General features: G+C 53.1%; 2 protein-coding genes across 9 annotated transcripts in view; one reads left to right on the forward strand and one right to left on the reverse strand.

Annotated features, from left to right (window-relative positions):
* The window catches only part of Atg7 (autophagy related 7), a 229,946-nt gene extending 224,919 nt beyond the window's left edge, over positions 1–5,027 (forward strand). For all 4 annotated transcript variants that reach the window (XM_042273856.2, XM_042273855.2, XM_076567632.1 and 1 more), the window contains one exon: positions 4,789–5,027. In XM_042273856.2, coding sequence (XP_042129790.2) covers positions 4,789–4,821 — 33 coding nt within the window. In that variant the 3' untranslated portion in view covers positions 4,822–5,027. The remainder of the gene's footprint in view (positions 1–4,788) is intronic.
* A 2,820-nt stretch (positions 5,028–7,847) lies between these two features.
* Positions 7,848–24,382, reverse strand: part of Vgll4 (vestigial like family member 4) — a 118,146-nt gene continuing 101,611 nt past the window's right edge. For 4 of the 5 annotated variants that reach the window (XM_015997244.3, XM_006978517.4, XM_042273858.2 and 1 more), the window contains 3 exons: positions 9,738–9,936; positions 8,512–8,635; positions 7,848–8,205 (listed from right to left, as the gene is read on the reverse strand). In XM_015997244.3, the coding sequence (XP_015852730.1) occupies positions 7,934–8,205; positions 8,512–8,635; positions 9,738–9,936 (595 nt within the window). In that variant the 3' untranslated portion in view covers positions 7,848–7,933. Of the gene's footprint in view, positions 8,206–8,511; positions 8,636–9,737; positions 9,937–20,982; positions 21,411–24,382 lie in introns of those variants that run through there. The other variant, XM_076567634.1, reaches the window with a different exon arrangement.

Raw genomic sequence — 24,382 nt, forward strand, 5'->3', positions numbered from 1 at the left:
GAGGAAGATGGGGTGAGAGATGGGAGGAAGATGGGGTGAGAGATGAGGAGGAAGATGGGGTGAGAGATGGGAGAAGATGGGGAGAGAGATGGGAGGAAGATGGGAGGAAGGAGGCAAAAATCTGGCAAGCAGGTGAGAGGCTCCTCGCACAGAATGACAGAATCCTGAAGGGAGAGACAGGCCTTTCAGTGTGCTCTTGGAAACCCCAAGAACAAAGGAGGTTTTCTGATGTTTAAAGGCTAATTTTAGGGGGCAGCGGGTTGGAGGGAAGTTGCATGCCCTACGATTCCATCTGGCTTAGTCTGCCTACCAAGGGGCACAGGCTATAAACTTACCCTGCAGTTGCAAAGGGGTGGGACTGGTCTTCCTCACAGGCAAAGTGGTATGAAGAAAACTGCCAGCGACCAGCAGAGACTGTGGGGCATGTGGCCTGCTTTCCGGAGGCGAGGAAAGGCAGCTAGAGGGCTGTGATAAGTCGCTCCCCCAGGGTCATCCCCGGGCCCACGGTAACCCCCAATTAGAACTGACCAACAGTTGGGGAGGAGCTGCAGGCTCACTCAGGAATATGGCTTCCCTTTCCTCCTTACTGACCCCACCACGAGGGAGAGGCCTACATGGCTGAGGGAAGCCTTCCTTCTCTCCTGCCCTGGGCATGTTGGACAAGCAGGCCTGGTCTGTCCTACAGTATTGCAGGTTTATCTGCAAGACTGTCCCAAAGGGCTTGTGGAGACCCAGCAACAGTGAAATCCTTTGCCTGCCCCTCGGATGGGCCTCAGGAAGCTACATAGCACCCCCAGCTAGCCCTGCCCTCAGCTTCCAGCCTTCCAGGCTGTGACCTCCACCACCCCTCTGCTTACACCCCCATCACCACTACCTTGCTTTCTGCCTGTCCTACTCAGCCTAGGATGTCATGGGCCATACAATAGCACACAATCCATGAGCCATAGGGTCCCACAAGCCTGTCCTCTTTCTGGTCCTCACTCTTGGCCTAGGCATTTTGTCTTAGGAGGCCCTTCCTGGTCTTGGTGCTACCTGTTGATAGAACCCCCCTAAACCTAGGGCTAGCTGCCTAGAAGGGTCTGTGAGGGATGGCGGCACACAGGAGAAGGATGAGTAGGGTTCACATCCCTCAGGAGAACGGAAGACAGACCTGCCAGCCTCCCCAGGGGCTCTGAATCTGCTCCTGTCCCCTGTCCCTCCCAGAAGAGGGGCATGTTATAGGGAGGTAGGAGATGGGCCATGCAGAGGTCCACATGGCATAAGGAGTGTCAGCCCCAGCTTCACAAGCTGCAGTGGGGTTTAAGATGTTTACATTAGCAAGTGAACACATTTAGCACACCCCAAAATGTAATTGTGCCCTTCCCAGGTTTTGACAGTGTGCATGGAAGAGGTCCCTCAGGCTATGGTGTGCACCACAGTGTGCCCAGCACAGACCCAGGCTGGAATTGGATGCCAGCTGCTCCTTTCCAGAGTGCCATGCCTGGGCTACAGCTGGCACACCTTTGTGCCCTCTGGGGCTGTGGGTCCAGGCAGATGTCCTCCCTGGCTCCTTGCATGGGTTAGAACTGTTAGAAGGGCCTTTCTCTCATCTTAGGGCTGCGGCCTGCCCTGCTGTGTTTCCTTCCAGAGCTGGGGTTCCTGCCATGACCTCCTTCAGTAAGACTGTGATGTGGATGTGTAAGGGAAATAAACCCTTTCCTCCCTAAGTCGCTTTTGGTCATAGTGTTTACCACAGCAAGAGAAACCCTAACTAAATACATGTGTATGATATGTGCAAGTGTGTGTATGTGTATGCATGTGTGTGTGCGTGCGGCAGTGTGCATATGGAAGAAACAAGCCATGCTAGTCCTCACCGTCCACCTCATTCATGGGCAAGGTCTCTGGTGTTTGCCACTTTGTACAGCAGGCTAGCCCACGAGTTCCTGGTGATGCTGGTGTCTACTTCCCACCTCTCTGTAGGAGCACAGGGGTCACAGACACGTGCCACCATGCTCAGCTTTGCAGGGGTCCTAGGGACTTGAACTCAGTCTTCATGCTTGCCTGACAAGTATTATTTACCCAGTGAACCATCATCTCCTCAGCCCTCTGTGGGCTGATTGGCAGTTCCCCAGAAACTACCATGCATCCACTGTGAAGCATCTGTTCAGTTTTGTTTTTTGCCTATTTTTAACAAATAAGAAGTAGAGTTCTTTACTCTAGCCCTTTGTATATGAAAACGTTTTCTCTTATTTATTTTTTTCAAGCATCAAACTTTTAATTCCTGTTAAAAGGCGAGTCTTTCTTTCTTTCTCATTTCTGGGTATCTTAGGTCTTCGCCTTCACTGGCTGCAAGCAGAATGCCTTATGCCTGTTGAGGCCTCATCTTGACCACAAAGAGCTCAGGGAGTCACAGCCCTTAGCCAGTTTTGTGTCCAGTGGCTGCACTGTCCACAGTGGGCGGGGGGGGGGGGGGGGCACCCATAGCAATCACTAATTAAGAAGACGCCCATAAGCTTGCCTCCAGTTGGAGGGATTTTCTCAGTTGAGGTTCCTCTTCCCTGGTCACTCTAACCGGTGTCAGTCAGGGAGACAAAACCAAACAAAACTAACCAACATAGATATTTTAAAAGCTTTATAGCCAGGCAGTGGTGGTGCACACCTTTAATCCCGTACTCAAGAGCCAGAGGCAGGTGGATCTCTGAGTTTGAGGCCAGCCTGGTCTACAGAGCAAGTTCCAGGACAGCCAGGACTACACAGAGAAAACCTGTCTTGAAAAACCAAAACTATCCAAACCAAACATGCAAACCAAACCTTTCTGGTGCCTTTCTCTTTAAAAAGGAATATAGAAACTTGCCATGGTGGGTTATGCCTATAACCCTAGACTTGACAGGCTAAGGCCGGAGGATTGCATTGCTTTGAGCTCAAGGCTAGCCTAGGCTAGAGAGTGAAACTCGGTAATTGTCCTGTGCCAGCACCAAGCATTACCATTTGAGCACATCTCTGCCAACTCACCATCTTTATTCATCCAGAAGACAACTGTGAGCCGTTTAGGCCAGTGCTGTCCTGGGTGCTATGTGAACCCCACTATTGGGCATGGCCAGGCTGCCCTAGTGGAGAAGTCCCCCATTGTCCCTAGGGGTTGGGTTTAGAAGACCTCAATGGTTTCATAGTCATCTTTGGGTGGCTTGCAGGAGCCTCTCCAAGGGCCAGGCAATGCCAGCAGCAGCCCCACTGGTCAGAACCAGTCCAGGAGCAACCATGATGAGCTCTACCTGCCCATCCACAGAGGATGCCACTCAGCGGCACCAAGGAAGGCTGAGCAGAAGATTCTGGCGCTCACCTTCCTCCGTCTTGGTCTGATGCCTCCAGCTACAACCCCCTCCTCACCGTCCCCTTCCTCCACTGGCTGCCCAGCCTTTTCTATATATGGTCTCCCCAGCTTGGCAGCTTGTTGGCTGTGTGACCCCAGGCAGACTTTTACCTCTGAGCTGTTTACCTCCTTTACTCACTGGCAGGAGTGAAGCATCATGGGAGTATTAGCTCTGGGTGGTCACACCGCCCAGGACAGGTGATTATGTAAATGTGCGTGTTGAATGGGCCAGTATGAGTAGCTGAATCATGCTGCAATTTCGATGGGTCCATCTCCCCAGCTCGGCTGCAGATCCAGGTCAAGAGCTCTTACAGGCAGCCAAGCTACCTACCCCATGAGGTCAGGCGCCACTCTGGTGGGGATCTGGGACCAGAGGGACAGTGCCCAATAGGACAGGTGGCAAGTTCTCTTGCTCTGACGGGACCTGTGTAGAAATAAGGGACAGTATGGGGACACTGCCACCCTAGCTCAAGAGAGGAAGTCACCTTCTATGTTGCTGTCCACATCCTTGACAGCCAGCACTGCTGTGAATGTTTGGCCAGACCTCCTGACTCCTACCAGCAAGCCGTCCCCTTCCTCAGCTCTGCAAGGCCTGACGGAGCCTTGTGCAACCCATTCTAGGAATTTTGGAAGGCTGACGGCCTAGCTTCAGGGCCAGCTCTCTGGGGGTAGCAGGGTCTCGGGACCTGCTGTGTTGACCTCAGGTCACCTCTCTGTAGGACTTTTGCCAGGAGTTACTGGGACAGAGGCCTGGCCTGAGGGGCCACCTCCTTCTTGGGGTGTGGCTGGAGCGGGTTCCCTCCCCCACTCACACCCTCGGGCTCCCCAGGGATACACAGAGGCATAATCTGGTAGTCTCTGTTACCCTGCCTAGGTAACCTGGGTTGCTGGGGGAGAGCTGTTCTGAGTGACAGCTAGCTCCCTCGCCTTAGTGTGGTGTCTGCACCTGGCCTAAGTAGCATGGACAGTGGGACAGCACAGGGTGACATGTGCTCTCTCCTGCCAGCCCCCCAAGGGCTCCTGCCCTCACAAGCACAGCTTCTAGAGCACAGGGTACAGCTGGACAAGCCGACTGGGCCAGTGGTGCATGCTGCAAAGGTCAGGGGCTGGCCGGGCACGTGGAGGTGGAGGAGGAGGGGAGGGGGAGGAGGAGGAGGAGGAGGAGGAGCCACCCAGCTGATGCAGTCCTCCATCCACATTCAGCTTGCCCACTGGCTTTGGGAAAGGAAGAAACTTGAGATTTAGTCCCTTGAACAAGAAATAGGGTGTCAGTCCTCAGAGACAGGGCAGCTCTGCGGAGCGGAATCCCAAGTTGGGAGACATACACAGTGCTTGTGGGAGTGTATGCTTCTGTCATGGAGGCTGTAGTTGGGAAATGTCATCTGTGGGCATCGTGGGGCAGCAGAACCCGAGTTCAGTGTCTCCCCTTCTCCACACAGATCTGGGACATGAGTGACGAGGAGACCGTCTGAGGCAACCACAGCTCAGGAGTGCTCGGCCCTCAGCGCAGGACTGTTCCCCGCGACTGGTGATCTGGGTCCTGCCACCTCCCTGGTTCTGATACCTACTCCCCCGAGGAGTAGGGGTACCCTCCGCTGCCCAGTTCCGCTCTTTGCCGCACCATCTCACCAGCTCGGAAGTCAATAATAACTGTGGCATTGCCACTGATCTGGGCTCAGGTCCTTCCACGTGCATTGATTTTTTTCTTTCCCCTCCTGTTGTCAAGATTCCCCGGGATATTTTCACATTGGCGGGGAAGCATCTGACCCAACCCAGCTCGAACAAGGGCGTCTAGGAGCCCCCCCCCCCAGGGAGAACACCTGCAGGGGGCCCTGGGCAGCAGTGAGGGCTGAGCTTACTGCGCCTAGTGTTCAGGTGGAGCACCACACCGGCCCACCCTCTGCTGCGGGCATGTTGTGGTGCCACAGTGCTCCGGGGATGACGAGAAGCTGCCGCCACGGTGCTGGTGGGGAGCAGGGCGGAGCTGCCTGACTGGTGTGCAGCTGGCCCACAGGCAGCTGCTGCATTGGGGTTACTACTGGGGCAAGGCTAGCCTCCCTCTTCCTTCGGGTGGGTCCTTGGCAAGGGTGGCCACTTAGGAGAGGTACTGGCTTCCTAGCACTCGCCCTCCCACACTTACACACCTTCAACTTGGGTCTCCTGTCCAGAACAGGAGCCCAGACATGGCTGACTTTGGCAGATTTCAGTAAGGGAGACTTGGGAGGACCTTGGCCTAAAGTAGAGGCCGCAACAGGTAACCCTACCCACCTGCACGATGATTCCCAGAAGCAGCCAGGCCTGGGCACCACATGCCACCTTAGGACGCAAGAGCCACACAAAGCCTTGGTTTAAGAGCACTTTATTATTGTTCTTAAGGCTACTTTTAAGTACAAAAAAAAAAAAAAAGAAAGATGGCCTGCCAACCCTTTTTTTTTTCTTCTTCCAGGAAAAACAGGCCACAGAGAATGGTATGTTACAGATTTACAAACACAGAGAGGGCCAGTTCGCACATGGGTGGCTCGGTTCCGGGGAGATCCCACGCTCCTGCCCAGGCAGGAGGGCGCACTCCTTGGCTGACGTGTGTGGCAGTCCCCTCCAGGGCACAGCCTATTCCAGATAGGCCAGTGCACCCGAGACCCAGCCACCCCACCCCCACCCCAGCCCGCTCCCTGACGGGTGTCTGAGGCCTGTCGCCCACAGAGCCAGTCCGCGGTGAGGTGGTTTCTCCTGTGACCACCTCAGGAGCCTGCAGAGTAACAAACGAATGGCTAGCAAGGCGGACGCGGTGCTGTCATGGAGTAACTGTGGTCCTGCACGATTCCAGACACACCTACGACAAAAAGATCAACTTTTCCCAAACAACAACAAATGATCACGATGGGAAAGGGGAAATTAAATAGCTACATATCATTAACAAATTAATTGTTCTTCAAAAATACCTACAAATTTCTCTGTACATTCTTTACGCACAGCGTAATGATGGTCTTTAAAATTACCTATATAAAAAAAGTGTTCTCAACAATTCTTTTTTCCTACAGAAAATATAGGGGCCTGAATGCCAAGCTTGGAAGCCCAGGAGAGTGGAGTGAACTGTGTGCGGGGCAGGAGGGCTGTCCACTTTCGTAAAGGCCGGTAGCCACGCTGTGACTCCGGGCGTCAGGTCCCTGCCTTTCCACCCTTGCCCGTTTCCCCAAGTCCAACAGCTAACCTGCCTTCCTCCTACTGAAAGTCAGCCCCATGGGCTCCCATGTGCAAGGAGTCCATAATGCCTTGTTGGGGAGGTGGCCTGGCCCGGGGACAGCAATGCTCACGGCCGGGAGGAGCAGCAGCAGCTGTGGGGAAGCCATGTCTGCCCTGCTTGCTTCTAATGTCTAGTTAGTAGCTATTAATAGAGCGGGCACTAGTGATGCAGGAATAACTGTATAGTTATCACAGAGGAATGTGTACAGCCTTGGCCCCGGCAGGAGAGGAAGCGCACGCAGCCCCAGGGTGCAGACTGTCAGGCACCTGCTGTTTGGCCAGGAGTTGGAAAGGAGCAGTCTGCATCAAGGAGCCTAAAGACATGAACTCAAGTCCCCAGCCCGGGACGCACAAAATCAGCAGCAATGGGCTCCCCAGCCTACCACACCCACCGGCTGTGCGCTCCTTCTCGGAGTAAAGTGAGCGTCGGCCTCACAGCTCAGAAGCACAGCTGTACCAGCAGTGAATGTATCTAGGGCTGTAGCTGACGACACAGGCTAATGCCGCCAACAGGAAGCCAGTCAGTGCTACAGTCTGACTTACAGTCAATAGAAACCAGCTATTATTCTTATTAAGACACGCACCATGTCAGAAGCACTACGAGTCCTCTAGCCTCAGCGCTAGCCTCACAAACTGCAGTGTTCAGAGAGGGTAAATGCCCATAGTCGGGGGGAGTCTGCAGTCCAGTTGTGAGCACCTCAAGACTAGAGAGAAAGACCTAGAACCTGCTAGAGACCTTCCAAGTTCAGCGGCAATGCGAGCACACACACGGTCACAAGTGTCCCCTAGCAGTCTGCCCTCGCGCTGGCATCTCAGACAGCTGCCCGACAGGCAGCCCTGCCCTCGCTCCATAGTGCAAATCGGGACAGTTCTGTCCAGGCAGACACATGCACACACAGACTGAGCCCGGGCCCCAGGTGGAAGCCAAGCCGTGCATGCTCGGTCTCAAAAGCTAAGAGCACAAAGCGTCCGGATCCCCGTGTCTTCATGGCTTGTGACTAAGAAAGGGCCGCAGGGTCCCGGCTGCCGGGTGGCAGACCTGCAGAGGTTTCTTTGGTAACCAGGGCAGGAAGCAAGGATGCTCCGCTGGACCGATGCTCCGTGCTGTTCCTGTTGCCATGTTGAGACCCCTTGTATGAACACCAAGCAAGTACAAAAACAGAGCAGAACAAAAGTCCAGACAACATGGTTTTGCGGATAAACCACCCTCCCACCCTCCCCCCGAGATTTTTTTTTTCTGTTTTTTTTTTTTTGTTTGTTTTGTTTTTTCCCCCTTAAGCACTGACTGTTCAAAGCTCAGGCAAACCATGCAGATCCCTGTGTGGCTGGAGGGCAGAGCCCCCTTCAGGAGACCACAGAGGGGGAGTGACTATGGCTGACCATGTGGGCCGTGGGGCTAGCTGGCTGGCCCCGGCGTGAGGCCGACTCTGGGCTGCTGGAAGCGCTGTCCTTGGCCGCTTTGATCTGAAGCCACGTGTCACCTAGTGCTTTGGCAAAGTGGTCGTCCACAGAGCCAGTGATGGACACCGAGTTGGGTGCCGGCTCTGGTTCCTTGTAGTTCTTGCCCAGGCTCCGGCGGAAGTGCTCTTCCACCACAGGATCACAGGTTGCAGTTGCTGCAAAGGACGGACCAGGAGAGAGGTGGCTGCGTCAAGGGCACTTAACCACACTGGGTTCGAGCGTGGATCCCAAGTGTCTTTATGGCACTCACTAACAACCGTGGGGCCTGTCTTCCTGTCACTGAAGCCCAGAGGGGCCAGGGACCAAATGTTCTTATCCCTTTCCACCCAAACCATGGCCAATTCAAGGTACACGTGTGCTCAAAACCAGTGTCTTTAAACTCAACGCTAAGTGAATTTCAGGGAGAGGTTGACCCAGGGTTCCCACATGCTGTAACAGGCTACGGTGGGTGGGAAACTCACCACTGGGCGGTCTCCGGTAACTGGCAGACCCGGGTGCCGAACAGCCACTGTGTGCAACAGGGCAGTGAGAGAGGTTACAGTTGCGGGCGCCTGCAGACGCGCAGGTGATCACGGAGGGCCGGTTCTGTAGGAGGGAGGACAGCGCAGCTCCTGCATCCACTGATGGGCTGAGCAGCTGCGGCCCGAGGGCCCAGCTCCTCTTGACAGGGACCTCCCTACACTCAGTTGCTCCTGGAACCTACTGTGTTACAACAGCAGGTCCAGAGGGGGAGACTAGACGTGCTGGGGTGCCCCCGCCCCTCCCCCGCCCCTGCGGGTGAGCCCCTGACATACAGCATCTCCTCGGGGCCAGTGAGTGTGTCCAGTGAGTGGAAACTGGGAACCAGGCCCACCGCGGGTCACACAGAACTGCCCGCAGTCTCGATGCTGTTAAAGCCTCTTCATACGGTTCCTGTCAGAAACCTCACCCTTCTGTTGTCCCTGGAGCCTGCTGTGTGTGGCGCTAAGGCAAGCAAGTGTTCATGTCCTCAGCATCCTCTACCTGCCTGCTCTTTGGGAGGCGAGGTCTTATGAAGTTGCCTTGAGCTTGTAATCCTCCTGCCTCAGTCTCCCAAGTAGCTAAGATTATAAGCTTGAAACACCAGATCTGGCCTTGTTTTTTAAAAAGCAATCATCTTGCCAGGTGGTAGTGTCGCACGCCTTTAATCCCAACACTCTTGAGGCAGGCAGATCTATGTGAGTTCAAGGCCAGCCTGGTCTACAGAGCCAGTTCCAGGACAGCCAAGGCTACACAGAAAAAAACCTGTCTTGAATCACCCCCCCCAAATTTATTTTCCTTTAATAACAATAAAAAGAGCCTGTGTCTTAATGACAGGTTCGTGACCACTGACTTTATAAGATGCAAGCCCAAAACAAAGCCACTGACATTTAACTTTGTGAAATCACACGGAGTCAGCACAGGCCTCTCGGGAGGGTTACTACACTGATCCTGAGGAACAGAGTGCCAGGGAACATTGGGGGAGGGACACGTGGAGGGGCCTTGCTCACCAACTCCAACCCTGTACTGTGCAAAGCAGTGAAGCCTCAGGACTGGTGGAACCGAGGCCCCTTCAACTTCCGGACTTCCGCTCGAGGTTCCCATGCAGCTCTTGGTCTCCACACCCCACCCGACCTGGTCACCTCGGGAACGAGAACTGAAAGCCAGCGACTTGGCATCCCACACACACCTGCTGCCGCTCCACAGCCGACCTGCCTGCGTCACCGCTGTTCTTCGTCAGTGCAAGAGGCTGCTCCATGAGGCCAGGGAGGGATGCATACAGGTGGCCGCCATGCAAGCTCACAGCGGGGGCTGCAGCCCGCTCAATGGGACTGCGGCTCCGTTCCCTGGGATCTCTGCCGCGGCAGTCTCCGTTGACAGTCTTATTCCTGAAAGACAGGGGCATGCTCAGAGGGGGATGACTGGTAAGGAGCCATGCACTTCCCCCAGATGTTTCCATGACATTCCTACCCTGATGCTAAGGGTAGGACCAAAGGCTGAGTTGAGGAACCAGGCCCTAAGTACAGGAGAAGTACCTTTGAGCCTAAGTTGGCTCTGTGGCCTCCCTCCTTGGCCGGCAGACATGTCACTCAGCAGTGTAGCCTGCCTGCCTGCCGACATGCGGGGTCAACTCCACGTGCTCAGTTTGACCACCGCTGGTCATTGAGGTAGGATGGGAATGCTGATGGCCAGGGAACCCTGACACACGTGCTATGAGCCAGCTCTGGTGTGAGACCATTCTGGTGTCTGCTCCTAAGCAGCAGAGCCCAGACAGGACACCAAGGCAGTGGGCACCTGAGTGGCCGGCTCGTCTACTGACGACCTCTTCTGCGTGGGTCTGCTTCTCATCAGTGCAGAAGGTGGCAGCCAGCGGGCAGCGCTGGTACCCAGAAACCACAGCAGCCGCTGAAGAAGACAGCAGCCTCCCTGAGCCGTAGGGGCCTGCGCACTTGGTGAATGCCATATGGACCACAGGCCAGAGGCCCAAGGCTGCCGCCTCTAGAAGGGGCTTTAGAGAGTGTCAACACACGTATGGCATGAGAACCTGCAAGGCCAGCTTCCACAACCGTTCCAGGCTCAGCTCTGCCCTCCCTCCGTCCCACTGACTCTAGAACCGTCACCGGCGCTCAGGGGCTGTCCCTTTTTAGCCAGCTGCCAGAGCGAGCACTTGAAAAATCTAAAGGGGGGGGGGGGCTGATTCCTAAGGCTTTTGGAAATTTCCGATTCCTCTGAGCTCCGCTTGGACTGCTCTTTACCGTCAGGGAAGCAGGCCGTGTCTACTTGGGCTTTGTTTGAGCAGAGAGCAGCCATGCCTGCCTGCTGGGCCAGCCAAATACAACATGCTAATGTTTAGTCACACACCATACACACGGCACGTGCACACACACACACCCCCCACACACACGTGTGCCAGCCATACCTTTTATTGACTTTTAATTGTAAGAAGCGTCACAGCACCATCTTGGGTACTCGGCATCCCTTTCTCTCGGTGGTGACCTCTTGTAAAACTGCCCTGCAGGTCACTGACATGACCGCTCACTAGCCTCATCATTCCCTGACTTTGCTGTGCTCATCTCAGCCATCTTTTCACGAAGCAAATCTGACCCGACAGACGTCTTTTCAAGCATCAGCAGCCACCACCTTTTCCACTAACCCTGCTCCCGACTGACTTTCCACTTTCACCTCTGGCTCTGTGCCGCAGACCTTTGAGGCTGTAGCAACAACTGTCCACCTGCCATTTGCCAGGGAGGCTACAGCCACAGTGTGCTGCTCTGAAAGTGCGTTGGCCCTGAATTCCAGGGCCCTTGTGCAAACCCTCAGGGCAGAAACCACCACGCCACTGCTGATCACCTCTGCCCATCCTACACCAGCACTGAAAGCTTTGTGGAGACAAAGTCCGGCCTGTCTTGAGCCTCAGACCACCTGCGCAGGGGAAGGAAGACATCACAACGCAGAACTGGGATGGGCAGGATCATGGGAACCAGTGAAGCCCAGGGAGATGGAGTCTACATGCCTGGGGGCTCAAGCAGCAGACACCAGCAAGGACAGGAAATCGCAGGGAGCACTATGGTTCCCAAAGAACCTGCAGCAGGCAACGGGTCCAGAAGCAGCAGCACAAGGAGGACTGGAGGGTCTGAGGAAGACAGCCTACAGATGGCAAGACAACTCAGGCAGGCTAGCATCACGTGTCCCCGTGACCTCAAGGTCACCAGTCCTTAGCACCTTGGATCCCCACAGCACTTTCACATGGCCAAGCACCAACCTCAATGATGAGATACATAGAGTGTAGAATGAGGGGGTACCAGCAGGCCCATCCAGGACTCAACACCTAGGAAATCATTTAATTGGCACTGGGCATGGTCCACCATACAAAATATCATGAAACACAGAACAAGTCTGGGAACTTGCTGGTTAATTTTAGTAAAATTACACATCACTCATATTTCCAGCTCGTTTTCCTGGTTCCTGGAGTTAAAGACAGACATTGTTTTCCATGTCCCTCCCCCTCTGAATGAATCACAGCCCAGTGCGTCCTGTGCCGTCAGGACGCTGACCCAAACCACACACATCCTGCCGCTCCTTAAAGACCAAGTTGGTGGATGGAAAACCAACAGGGGCCCTGCTAGGGCCTAGAGGACTCCCGGAGCTGCCTGGGAGCAGCGACCTTGACCGTGGACGGGCATTTCCATTATTTTAGGAGAGAAACAGAAAAGGTGGGCGGGCAAAGAGAAACCACCACAATTAAGCAGGCCAGAGTTTTCTGGGGATAGTCGCCATGTGCTCCTCCTGATCACTGTCTGAGTTCAGAAGACAAAATGTCAATGGCACTTGCGGAAAGTAGACTAGATCAGATCCCAGGAAGTCCAACTCCAACAAAAACACACGGCGGTGAAACAAGTGTCTGGCCCTTAACCAGGTGCAGAGCCGAGGGTTAGCCCCCACAGCATCCTGCTCAGCCTTAGGAACCATGGTACATTGGCCGGGCAGAGGAGTAAGGAAGGGCCCACCCAGCCTCAGGCTTCCCATAACACACAGGATATCCTGGAGGTGACAGGGTGAGCCTTCCTGATACCAATCAGTGCTGGCATCACTGTGTGCCGGGGCAGAGACCCTCTTGCTCTCACACTGTGCCCTGGGAACCTGCCTGATAGTCACAAGCCTTCCCACAGCCTAACACTAATAGTCGGGGACAGAAACTAAGCCTTCAGACCCTCCCAAAGCCATGACTAATCTTGAGGCCATCTACTTTGACAAGAATCATGTCATTAGTGGGGACATGATGGCACAGACCATGTCCTCTGTGCCCCAACCATAGCTTTCTCTCCCTTGACAATCAGGAAGAAAGCCATGTTCCCATGTCAGCCTCAAAGCCAAAGCATGAACAGCACCACTGAGGCTGGCTGATATTTCTGTTCCTGTCTACAAAGGTGCCGTCTCACTTTCTGATCAGTGAAATTTCAAAACAACTCCAGGGAACTAGCCAACCAACATATGCCTCATTCCTTCCGTCACAGGAAGCTGAGACCCGAGTCCCGGCTGGGGAACCTCCTGTGGGAGCATATCATTGGGAGAGCATGGCCCCCTCAAGCTATTCATGCTGATGGTCTTTTCATCCCTTTCTGAGTGCTCAGACCTTACTATGATGAACTCCGAAGAGGGAAACAGGTTCAGAGGGCCAAGGCACTATCTGAAGTTCCCAGGCTGGTTCAGTCAAGGCCTCTAGTGCACAGCTCACTGTCTGTGAAACCTCCCCTTTCTGTGATGGGGCAGAGCACTGTTTTTTCACATCTCTCAGCAACGCATTGATTCTCTTCCGTGAATCGCCTTTAATTTCTGTCACCATCTGAAAAGGGACCCCTGAAAGATGCTATGTGTGACCAGATCTACTAAGATGAGGTTACCAGAGCCACAACTCAATGCCACTGAAGGGTGACTAAGGTGACAGGCACTCAGAGCAAAGACCATCTTGAGAGACCAAGGGTGGAAGTTAAGAGAGCCTCCCTCAGAAGAAACCATTCTCTGTTAGCCCAGGCTAGCCTTGAACTGACAGAGCTCAGCCTGCCTCTGCCTATTCATATCAGATAAAGGAGTTAGAAAACCAGTGATGCCAGGGAGCCTGATCCCGGCCGGGCTAGCCTCCACTAATGTTCGTGCTTATACCTTAGTTTTACACCCTCCCTCCAAGAAGTTATAAAAGTTGTTTTTAAAGCTTAAAAAGGTATGAAGAAAACATTTTTGTCCAGCTGTGTAATAATTTTGTGCTAATAAGTATTATAAAAAAAATCAACAATGGTAAAAATGAAACATTTTGGGCCAGCAAGATGACTCCATGTGTCCTTGCTCATTTGCCTTGCCAGCCCAATGACCTGAGTTGGCATGATGATAAATAGAAGTTACCAAACGGCTCATTCCTCAGGATGCACATGGCTGGCTTCTCAGGCTCATGGCCCTATCTTTCCACTGCTCTGCCTCTACCTCTGGCACCAAATTGCTTTAGAGACCTCTAGAAATTCTCTACAGTGATGCTTTCTGCGGACTGACTTACAATAAATGCAAAAGCATTTTAAAGCTTTAGAGCAGTGGCTCTCACCCTTCCTAAGGCTGCAACCCTTTTACAGTGCCTCAGTTGTGGTGACCCCAGCCTTAAAATGATTTTGCTGCTACTTCATAACTGTCATTTTGCTACTGTGATGAATTGTAATGTAAATATCTGACATGCAGGATGTCTGATGCGCCACCCCTATTGGGGTCTCGACCCACAGGTTGAGAACCACTGCTTTAAAGATTTCTTACATATACAGTGTTCTGCTTGTGTGTATGCCTGCACACCAGAAGGGGGCGCCAGATCTCATTACAGATGGTTGTGCGCACCATATGGATGCTGGGAATTGAATCAGGACCTCTGAAGAGCAGCCAGTGCTCTTGCCTTCCGAGCCATCTCTCCAGTGCCTGCTTTAGAGTCTTCCAGAAGCAAGGACCCTAAGCCTCACTGGCCCTCAGATAACACATGCTATGCACTGAGTCACAGCCTGGTGTATGAGGCTAGGAGGCCAAGGCCAGTCAGCGAGGATGCAGAGTGCATGGCCCTGGGCCTGGCTGCTCCAGAAGCCAGTGAGATACCGGCATGTCCGCTTCCCTGCATGCAGAAGGGAATGCCTTGGAGCTGGCGCTCATCTGACCCATGAGCTCAGCAACTCTGGAAGCTGCTGGAAGGAAAGCCCTTGCCTGGTTTTCCATTTTCCTTCACTGCCACTTGCCACCACCACAGCTGGGGAGCACTCCCCCCTCCTCCCCTTCCTCCCCCAGTGCCAAACCAGCTCTGAGGTGGCACCTTAGAACTGTGCTGTATGAGGGAAAGGGGACAGATCTGCCCAAGTCCCAGCAGGGTAGGTGACAGTGCAGGGTCACCCAACCACTCCTGTAACAGGAGGCAAAGGTTGCTGGGTAGAAGAGCCTGAGAACTACATGCCCCTGCCTGCCACCCTTCTGATGAGGACTAGGGACTTGTCCCCACAACTGAGCCCAGGGCTTCATTGAAAGAGCCGTGTCATGAATGACGTCCCCTCCACCACCACCTTGCTCCCCTGTCCCCTCCAGCAGCCCAGGTGTCACTTGCATCCCAAAGAGCAAGGTGGCAGGCAAGGGCACCCAGGAGCTGTGACCAACAGCCACAGTGCTACAGCACCCAGGTAAGCTAAAGGCTTCTGGAAGCTGCAGTGCAAGCCGCACAATCTCAGAGACCTGTCTGGAGCGCCACACAGTTCTCCTCTTCCGGTCATGTGACAGCCATGCAGAGCCTCTTACAAATACTCCTCTCTGATGGCACAGTGCACTGCCCCACCGAGGTGTAGTCTCCTGCAAAGCTTCCTCCCAGTGCAAACCATGGGGACATTCCCAGCAGTTACTTCCTTTGCCCCATGTCCCCAGAAAGGCACACACTCTACTAAAACGATCTGAAATAACCAGATGAGTCCAAGGTAGCTCCGGCTCTGTGTCTTCGAGGAGTGGTCCCACTCACAAGCCCAGCTCTCCGAGTTTACCCGGCCTGGGCCTCACACTTGGGCTCCACTCTGACTCCAGCCCCGGTCCCCCCAGACCAGAACTGTCTGCATGTGTTTTACATCATTAGCTGAGACAACAGAAAGAAACGGAAGCCTGAGAATCAGGTCTGCCCCTGAGACTGGGGGTGGAGCACCATGCTCTCGCCATGTTAGCCAAGCAAGAGCTGGTCCACCTGTGGCCACAAAGCCCCAAGGACTACACACACACACAGGCCAAGAACCCATGTGCACGCCAAGCACGGTTTACAGGGCCTGAGGATCATGTGCTATACACATGCACGCTCGGATGCTAATGAATGGAGATGCTGCGGAGATTAATAACTGTTCACTTGAGATCCCTGCTGCTCCTGGGTGCACAGCTGTTTTCATCATTATACAGTCTCTCAATGAATGATACTCAGAAGCACAAGCACTATCGTGTTTTTGGCATTAAGCAGTCCTCAAACTAGAGAGGGATGGAAAGCATCAGGCTCTTCCTGCCGAAGCCCAGCCGCCACATCTGCCACGGACAGAAAACTCTAGACCACTCCCTCTCCACCCAGGGACGGGCACCACTGGGCTAGCATTTATATTGTTACCCTTTAGGCAGAACTTAGGACCACTGAGATGAAGACTGGAGAATGGGGTGAAGGAAGAAGCTGGGAACATGCCAAACATCCAGCACCAGTTCCCTGCAGACCTCCTGGAAGCCCACCTCCCTCTGCCTCCCTCTCCCACTCCCAGCTTCCCCCAGACAAGCCTTCCTAGGGTTAGAAAAGAAAAATACAGGACCCCAGCTCCCAGTGCCCCCTTAGGAAGGCCGTGACTGACCAGGAGTGAGGACACAGTCCCTCCAGCCACCAGGAGTGATCAAACAGAACAGGACCAGCTGGTGTCACGCACAGCAGCAGGTACAGTTTTATGAATGAACTAACTTTCAAAAAGCAAACCCATTCTTAGGAGGAATCAGCATCAGGAGTTCATGAGGCTAGGCAGACAGGGCAGCACCTGGATCAGGACTCCTGGAGAAACTCCAGGAGGGTAATCCTTGATCACAAATCCACCAAGAGGACAGACAGGTCTGCAAACACTGTCAGCCGCATCCCCCTCTGCTCCCCTGCCGACACAGGCTCTTTCAGAGCTTCCTGCTGGATCTTGGGAAGGTTCCCTCCTGGTTTCTCCTCCACACTTCTGCAGGAAAGCCACTGGAAAATAACAGACTGTTGGTGAAAACATCAGAAGCTTCATCCTACCACGGGGTGGGGGTGGGGGTGCATGTGCTGGGCGCCGGCCACAGAGATGGCTGCACCCATGCTTAGAGACACTTGTAGGGACACGGCTTCCTTCCTCCGGCAAGCCACTCAGTACAGAGCCGGCCTTCTGATGAGGGACAGGTGCCTTCAGAGGCCATGTCTTGGCGCCACGTCTTTTTGGAAAAACTCAGGGAACTCATTCCTTCTTCCAGAAAAGTCTTTCCCTGCCTGACTTGCCAGAACTCGGCAACAAACACCAGCCTCTTCAAACCACTCCAGCGCCAGGTCCTCCCCAGACCACCAGCAGCACCACACACTCCACTGTGAGGAGTTGTCCCAAGCAGTGCCTGGCGCTCCACATCGCTGCAGAGGAGAACTGGGACCCCCTGAGCACCCAGGGAAAAGCTGGCTCCCTCAGCACAGTGGTAAGCTCTCAACTGTAGACCTGTGTGCTAGGTGAAAATAAGACCGATTACCCCAGGATGCAGTCCTCAGCACCTGTGTCCAATAAGAAGGTGAGGTCAGCAGCCAGGCAGTGGTGGCGCACGCCTTTAATCCCAGCGCTCAGGGGGCAAAGGCAGGCAGATCTCTGTGAGTTTGAGGCTTGCCTGGTCTATAGAGCAAGATCCAGGACAGGCACCAAAAAACTACACAGAGAAACCCTGTCTCAAAAAAACAAAAATAAAAAACAACAAAACAACAAAAAAAGGTGAGGTCTTGGGCTGCAATCCCCAGCACCCACATGGTGGCTCACAGCTGTCTGTAACTCCAGTTCCAGGGAATCTGACGCCCTCTTCTGGCCTCTGCGGGCACTGCACCATTGTAATGCACAGACATACATGCAAGTAAACCACCCATACACATAAAATAAGTTAATCTAAAAAGAAAGGTGGGGGTCACACTTAAGCGTTCCTTTCAATTCAGATCTACCTGTGACCCCCCTCTGGAGCAGACACCCTGCATTCCTACACGTGTGTGTGATCCACGTGGCTGCACACTCACATTCTGCACAAGGGTGCCAGCACCCTGCAGCTGGTGGTGACAGGTTCCAAATTACTTCATGAAGTCTTTCATACACGGATTCAGCACCAAATAAAAACCAGAAAGGAAGTTTTCCTTCTCAAGACACCTATAACTCTGACTGACTTTGAAAATTACAAACCACAACAAAAATCAGCCACTACATTACCATAAAGCTAGCTACATGAACCTTAGGTATTGAAAATCTACAGCAATGAGATATACACCTGAGAAATGATCTTCTGACACCCACCATGGTTTCTATATAACAGTACCAATAAAGGGCCCAACAAAAGGCCCAAACACAGATTCTCAGTGTTCAGGGACGATTGTCTCCAAGCACCTAGTCTGGCCTTGCTGAACTCCACTTTCCAAATTCAGGGGGAAGGGGAGGATTTTCTTTTTTTAAAAAATACATACACTGAATTGTAGAAATAAGCTTTAAATTATTTTAAGGAAAGATGGTTTGAGAATTATCTTCGTGCTTGGAAACACTACAGTGTGCTAGCAACTGGATGGGCTAATTACAACTCAGGTCCTCCATTCTTAGAAGTTCCGCATAGACACAGGGGCCATCACTGAAGGCCTATTTCATCCCTCTCCAGGTCACAGGACTGCCTTTCCACACTGCCATTCAGGGTCTTGCTAAGGAGGCCAAGCTGGCCTCCAATCTGAGATTCTCCTGCCTCACCTCCCTTACCACTAGAATTGCAGGTGTGCGTCACCATCTAGAATCCCCCTCCCCCCCCAAGCTGTGTGCTTTGCTTTCCCTGGTGGTCACTGACATCTAAGAGCAATGTCCTGGCTGTTACAATCTATTCAGTCCAAACCTCGGAGCTCTGAAGGGGGAGGAGAATGAACAGGGGGACCCAACTTTCTGCTCATCGCTGATGTGGCATTTTATCTAGACCTGTGTAGAGGATTCTAAGCCCTGGTTCCTCTTACGAATGCATTCAAGTGAAGTCACTGAGTCCTGTGACTTCACCTGTGGATGATGGGCTCCAACAACAGACCGCTGGCTCTCCATCCCTCAGCACCAGCCACTGTCCCAACATACTTACCCTGTGACACTCATCAGTGCTCTTCAAGTGAACCAAAGTTCACCACTAGCCCCATGCTTTATTTCTGTGTTATGGTAAGGGACACTATCATTTAGTGTTTTTAAAATTTATGTTTTAGTATGAGTGTTTTCCTGCACAAAATGGTGTGGAACCCTCTAAAACTGGAGTTACAGGTGGTTGTTAACTACTTTGTGAATGTTGGGACCTGAACTCTGGTCCTTTGCAAAAGCAGCCAGGGTCTTTAACCCCTGAGCCGTCTCTCTAGCCCCCACAATACCATATTGAAGGATATTGTTCAGTAGCAATAGTTGCGTTCACACAGCTATACATACAATATATAATCAATATCACCACCACCTACCTCCATGAGTTCTCTTCTGTCCCCACTAAGCACTAACTCCCAGTCAGACCATTCTGGGGTATGGCCACTCCACATTCCCTCTAGATGAGCCAAGCCATTCATTCTCCAAACTAGAGGCCTTGCATAAGTTGACTCACGGACTGTCACTGTTTTGACTCTGGCTTATTTCATTTAGCGTGATACCCTTCATGGTTCAGCCATGTGTTGGTATGTGTCAGAATTTCCTGCCTCTTTAAGGCTGAATATATTCCACTGAAACACACAGACTCATGCTTTTAGCCATATACCCAATGATGGGCATTTTCCTGTGCTGTTCCCAGCTCTTGGCTATATAAACAGAACCACTGTGAGTCTAGGTGTACAAGCAGGAACCAGTACCCCCTATTTTCAATCATTCTGTGTAAATTCCCAGAAGAGGGGCTGTTGGATCACAGGGTGATTCTTGGTCTTTGTCCTTAAAAGTTCTGACAACCCGGGTGGTGGTGGTGCACGCCTTCAATCCCAGCACTCAGAGGCAGAGGCAGGTGGGTCTTTGAATTAGAGGCTAAGGCTACACAGACAAACCCTGCCTCGAAAACAAACAAAAGTTCTGACAAATCACAGTAGTATATCGGGTTGACTCTCTAGAGCCAGTGTCTCTCTTACCATCTGTCCCTCCTACTACAGAGAAACCAAAGAAAGGTTGCCAGGAGCACAGGTCTGTCTGGTCCTCCAGCACAGAACTGATAAGCCTTATTAAAAACAGCCTACCTGGGTTATGGGAGCAGGACTCACACACACTGTCAACACGGCACACATGTTAATGCGCGCCCTCCTCCCAGCCCACCAGAACACACGACAGTGTGGATCAGCTGTGAGCTTCTGGGAGACTCACAGCCACACAGCTGCGGTTCCCATTTCTCACCAGGAGCCGGAACAATTGCTTCAAGTCTTCCGAGGGTGGCTAAGTTAACAGTAATAGCTACCACTTGTGTGGCAGCAGTGTGTGGAGGGACCGAGTCCTCAGCATGTCTACACCAGTCCATGCAACAAGGGCACTCACTGCAACCTGCTGGCCCCTCGGCTTGGTGCAGCTTAGCTGGGCAGCAGGCAGGTCTCAGAGTGGATGTGGAGGGAGCTTGGAAGAGATGTTGTGCAAGTTCCCCAGAGCTGGGACACAAGCATTTTTTATCAGACCCGAGAGGTCGAGAGGTCGATGGCTGAGGATGAGTGCCAGAGGAACCTGAGTGGAGTGTCCAGGGGGAAGGCCCCATCGCTGAGGTCAGAGCCTCCAGACTTCGCCAAGTGCCTTTATTTATCGTTCTCTTCTGTTAAGAATAAACTGGAGAGCAGAAGCGTGAGCCTGGCATCTGGTCTGAGGAGGAGGACCAGGGCCTCCAGCAGCTGCTCCTCTCCAGCTAGTCCCTGTCACGTGACAGCCGCACCTGAACCTGGGCGACTGCTTAACTCTGCCAGCTCCCTCCGCACTCCGCTCCCCTGACAGGCCCCTCGTCCTTGCAGGAGGACCTGGTGGCTACATGGCTCGGCTTGGAACAAGGTGCTGGGCGGCCAGGAGACAGGGACCCGAGGAACGTCCCTCTCTGCCCATCAGCTCTGTCTCCCCCGGCTTAAATTAATTACAGCTGAAAATACAGCGCTGCCATCTGCTTTGAAAACGGCAGGATAAGGGGATAAAATGAAAGGGGGTTTTGGTACTAACCTCACTTTAATCATTGCCAAGGAGCATGAAGACAGCCCAGCGTCCTCCCACAAGAAAGCCTGGGGCCTCACAAACTTGGCAGGAACGGCGGGCGCGCGCCCCGTCAGAATAAGAGTCCCCCGGAGGAGGGTGTGAGGTGCGGGGCCGCCTGCCCCGCGCTGCAGGGGAAGCTTCCTGCGGGCCTGGGAGAGGCTGGGAACTCCTGGGAGGCGTTGTTTACAGAGCGCTGCCTGCCAAGAACGTTGCATGCATCGCTGCAGTTCCATTTTCAGAGAAAACAGATCTGCTGTCAGAATTACAGCAAGCCACTTCCTCTTTCTTTGTTCCCCTACCTTCCATAACATCAGGCTTTTAGCAAACTCTACAACTTGGCCAAAGGAAATGCTGGCAGGAAGGGGCGAGGCAGGAGGAGGGGACAGGCCTGCAGTTGAGCTTCTGTGGGTTCTCTGGTCCTCCTGCCCTCCTCACAGACCCCACTTGAGAGGCTGTTGTTGGAAGTGCTGAGGGCCAGCACTGCAGACACTGCTAGCCCCGGGTGAGCACATCATCTGGTCGGATCTGCAAATTTATGAACCTTATCCCAGGCCAGCAGCCTCAGTGACCAGGGAGTCAAGGGCCTGCCTGGTTCCTTTAGATCCATGCTTGCAGCGTGCACGGGCCTGCTGGCTGCTTTCACACGGCAACAGAACTGCAGCTATTATCAAGCAAGCCTTCATGAGCCAGACCTGTAGCACAGAAGATGAAAGCACCCCAATGAAAGAGCATTTCTTGTGGGAGGAAAACTCATTTAAAAAAAGAAAAAAGATGCAAAGGCTGTCTTCCAGTCCTACCAACTGTCACTGTCTATAGCAACCGTGTCCATAACACCGCATCTCAGGATGTAACCTTCTAGTAAATGCTGCATCCATCAAGACCCAGGGAACATCTGGCAAAATGGTTCAAGAAAAACAATTTCATTTTGGATTTCAGAGTTTACGAAGAGCACCCAACAAGAGACTAGTAACACATGCTCCTGGCTCGGCTCAGCAGGAACGGTTCTGGAAGGGAAAGGGCAGCGGGAGACAGCCATGGAGGCCTCGGGAGGCAGACCTACCCCTTCCACAGTGAGGAGCCCTGGTCAGATGCTGCACTCCATAGTCCCACCCCACCTCTCCACCCAGGGCTAAACCCCTCCAGTTCCCACTGTCTCTAATGCAGGAGACATCAGAAAGAGCCTAGCTAAACAGACCAGTGACGTCCATAATGCTCAGTGGTACTGAGCAGTGGCCACTGTCCCGTCCTAGCCATGTGTTATGAGTGTTATCCAATACAGTTCAGTCCTTTCTAGCGCTTTTAGAAAGCTTTCCTGCTAAAGAAAAAGATATAGTGAGTGATCCAACCCCTTCCAAAGAAAAACCCTGTGTGTTGGGGGAGGGGCGTGGGAGACAGCACAGAGGTCACCTCCGGTGTCCTTCATCATGGGCCATCCACCTTGGGTTCGTTTTTTTGCTGCTGTCATTGATTTTTAAAAAACAGTGTCTGTCTCACTGGCTTGAAACTCACGCCAAGTAGGCTGTGCTGACTGGCCAGGGAGCCCCAGGGATCTGCCTCCCCAGCACTGGGGTGAGAGTGTGTGGCCCCAACTAGCTTTTTCTTATGGTTCTGGGCATGGAAGAACTCAGTCAAGTCTGCATTGCCTCACTGACGGGCTATCAGTCCAGCCTGAAAGATCTTTTTTCTACCAACACCGTACTCTTTGAAAGTCTTCGGAAGACAGAAGCGTGCCAGACAGTCACAGAAGAACCCGTGTAGCCAGCAGGCACAGCCGGAGAGCGGACTGCAGAGCTGAGTGAAGGTGCTAGCTAGCTCCCACAGTCTAAACAAGTGAGAAGTAGTCATCCCTGGGGAGAGGCGGGGAAAGGGGCGGTGCGCACAGGTTATCAGACACCAAACCGGTACCCCCCGACCCACAAAGCCCACTTTCAGAAAAACGGGATACTAGACACGAACAGGAAGGGGGTGCCAAGGAGGCCTGCAAAGCCCAGACAAACCTCCTGAACGGCCCGAGCATCTTGACTTGCTATTGCTACCAAGTTCTTCCGGTCACCAGCAACAGGAAAACCTTCAAAGAAAGAACCAACTGGAAGCAGTTAACCAACCTTTAAAGATGGGAAAAATGAGGCGGACCCAAGGAGAAATGCCCCTGGCCCTGCTCCCCACCCCCACCCCCCAGCACTCGGGAGCACACTCAGCACCCATGCAGCGGAGTAGAGCCCCATGAAGGAGCAGAGACAAACAAGCCTGAGGTCCTGAGACCATGCAAGGGCTGTAGCCAGGACACTCGCCCAGCATGCATGAAGCCCTGCGTCCAGCCTGTCAACCCAGCGCTGAAGAGACGGAGGCAGAAGGATCAGAAGTCATCCTTGGCAGCACAGTGACACTGAGGCCAGTTTGTTCTCTCGACAACCACCGTTTCAGTTGCCTATCAAACGTGCTGCTGCTGGAAATTCCAGGTCCCCGGTACACCCATGCATGCGCATGTTTCCCCCAGCACAAACATGCACACATTTCCAGTTTTCAGTCTACAGAATCCACCCGTGGGTTGGGATGTAGGTCCCATCTCCAGCACTTCAGGGACACAGAGAGAAGTGTGTGTGTGTGTGTGTGTGTGTGTGTGTGTGTGTGTGTGTGTGTGTGTATGTGTGTGTGTGTGTGTGTGTGTGTGTGTGTGTGTGTGTGTATGTGGCAGGGGTGGGGGTGTTAATCTGAGCTTCAAATGAATTATCAACAAGTAAACAACTGGCAATCACAGGAAAACAATGTATTTTGGTTGGGTTAGGAAGAAAAAGAAACCTTGGTCATGAGTAACTGGGTTTATTATTTGTTTTTATTTTTGTTTTTTAGTTAAACTGCCTAACTAGTTGGCTGGAACCAGTAGCCTCTGGAGTACTGGTCAAACTATGAAAAGGAGAGCCATCCTAAGGCAGAGGTGACCTGCCTTGCATCTTGGCCGGGTGACCTCCAAGCCTGATGCTTCCTTGACATCTCGTCCTTTGACTTTCTCAGCCTCCCCCACATGGCAACCACACACCAACCCTAAATCCCTCCGACATTTGCCTTATGTAGAGGGCCTTCCACTTCCCCATGGTGGGAACGGAGGGTGCAGCAGGAGAAAGTGTACTCTGGACAGTGAATTTTGCCCTCTCCCTGGGCTGGCACTATGTAATGAGATCTTCTCAGGCACCTGCATACCAAAGCACCCAGACCAGCCCTACCGAGGCTCATGTCAGGGAGCTAACGCCCTCAGTTTACAACGGGTTGATCAGGACAGCACTCCAGCATCGGCGCAGATAGAGTGTCACCTCAGAATTGATGGACAAGCAGCCCCTGCCCTTAGGTCATCAGGAGAGTTCATGGGTGC

The sequence above is a fragment of the Peromyscus maniculatus genome, chromosome 3, assembly GCF_049852395.1.
Source record: "Peromyscus maniculatus bairdii isolate BWxNUB_F1_BW_parent chromosome 3, HU_Pman_BW_mat_3.1, whole genome shotgun sequence".
NCBI classification, from domain to species: Eukaryota; Metazoa; Chordata; class Mammalia; order Rodentia; family Cricetidae; genus Peromyscus; species Peromyscus maniculatus.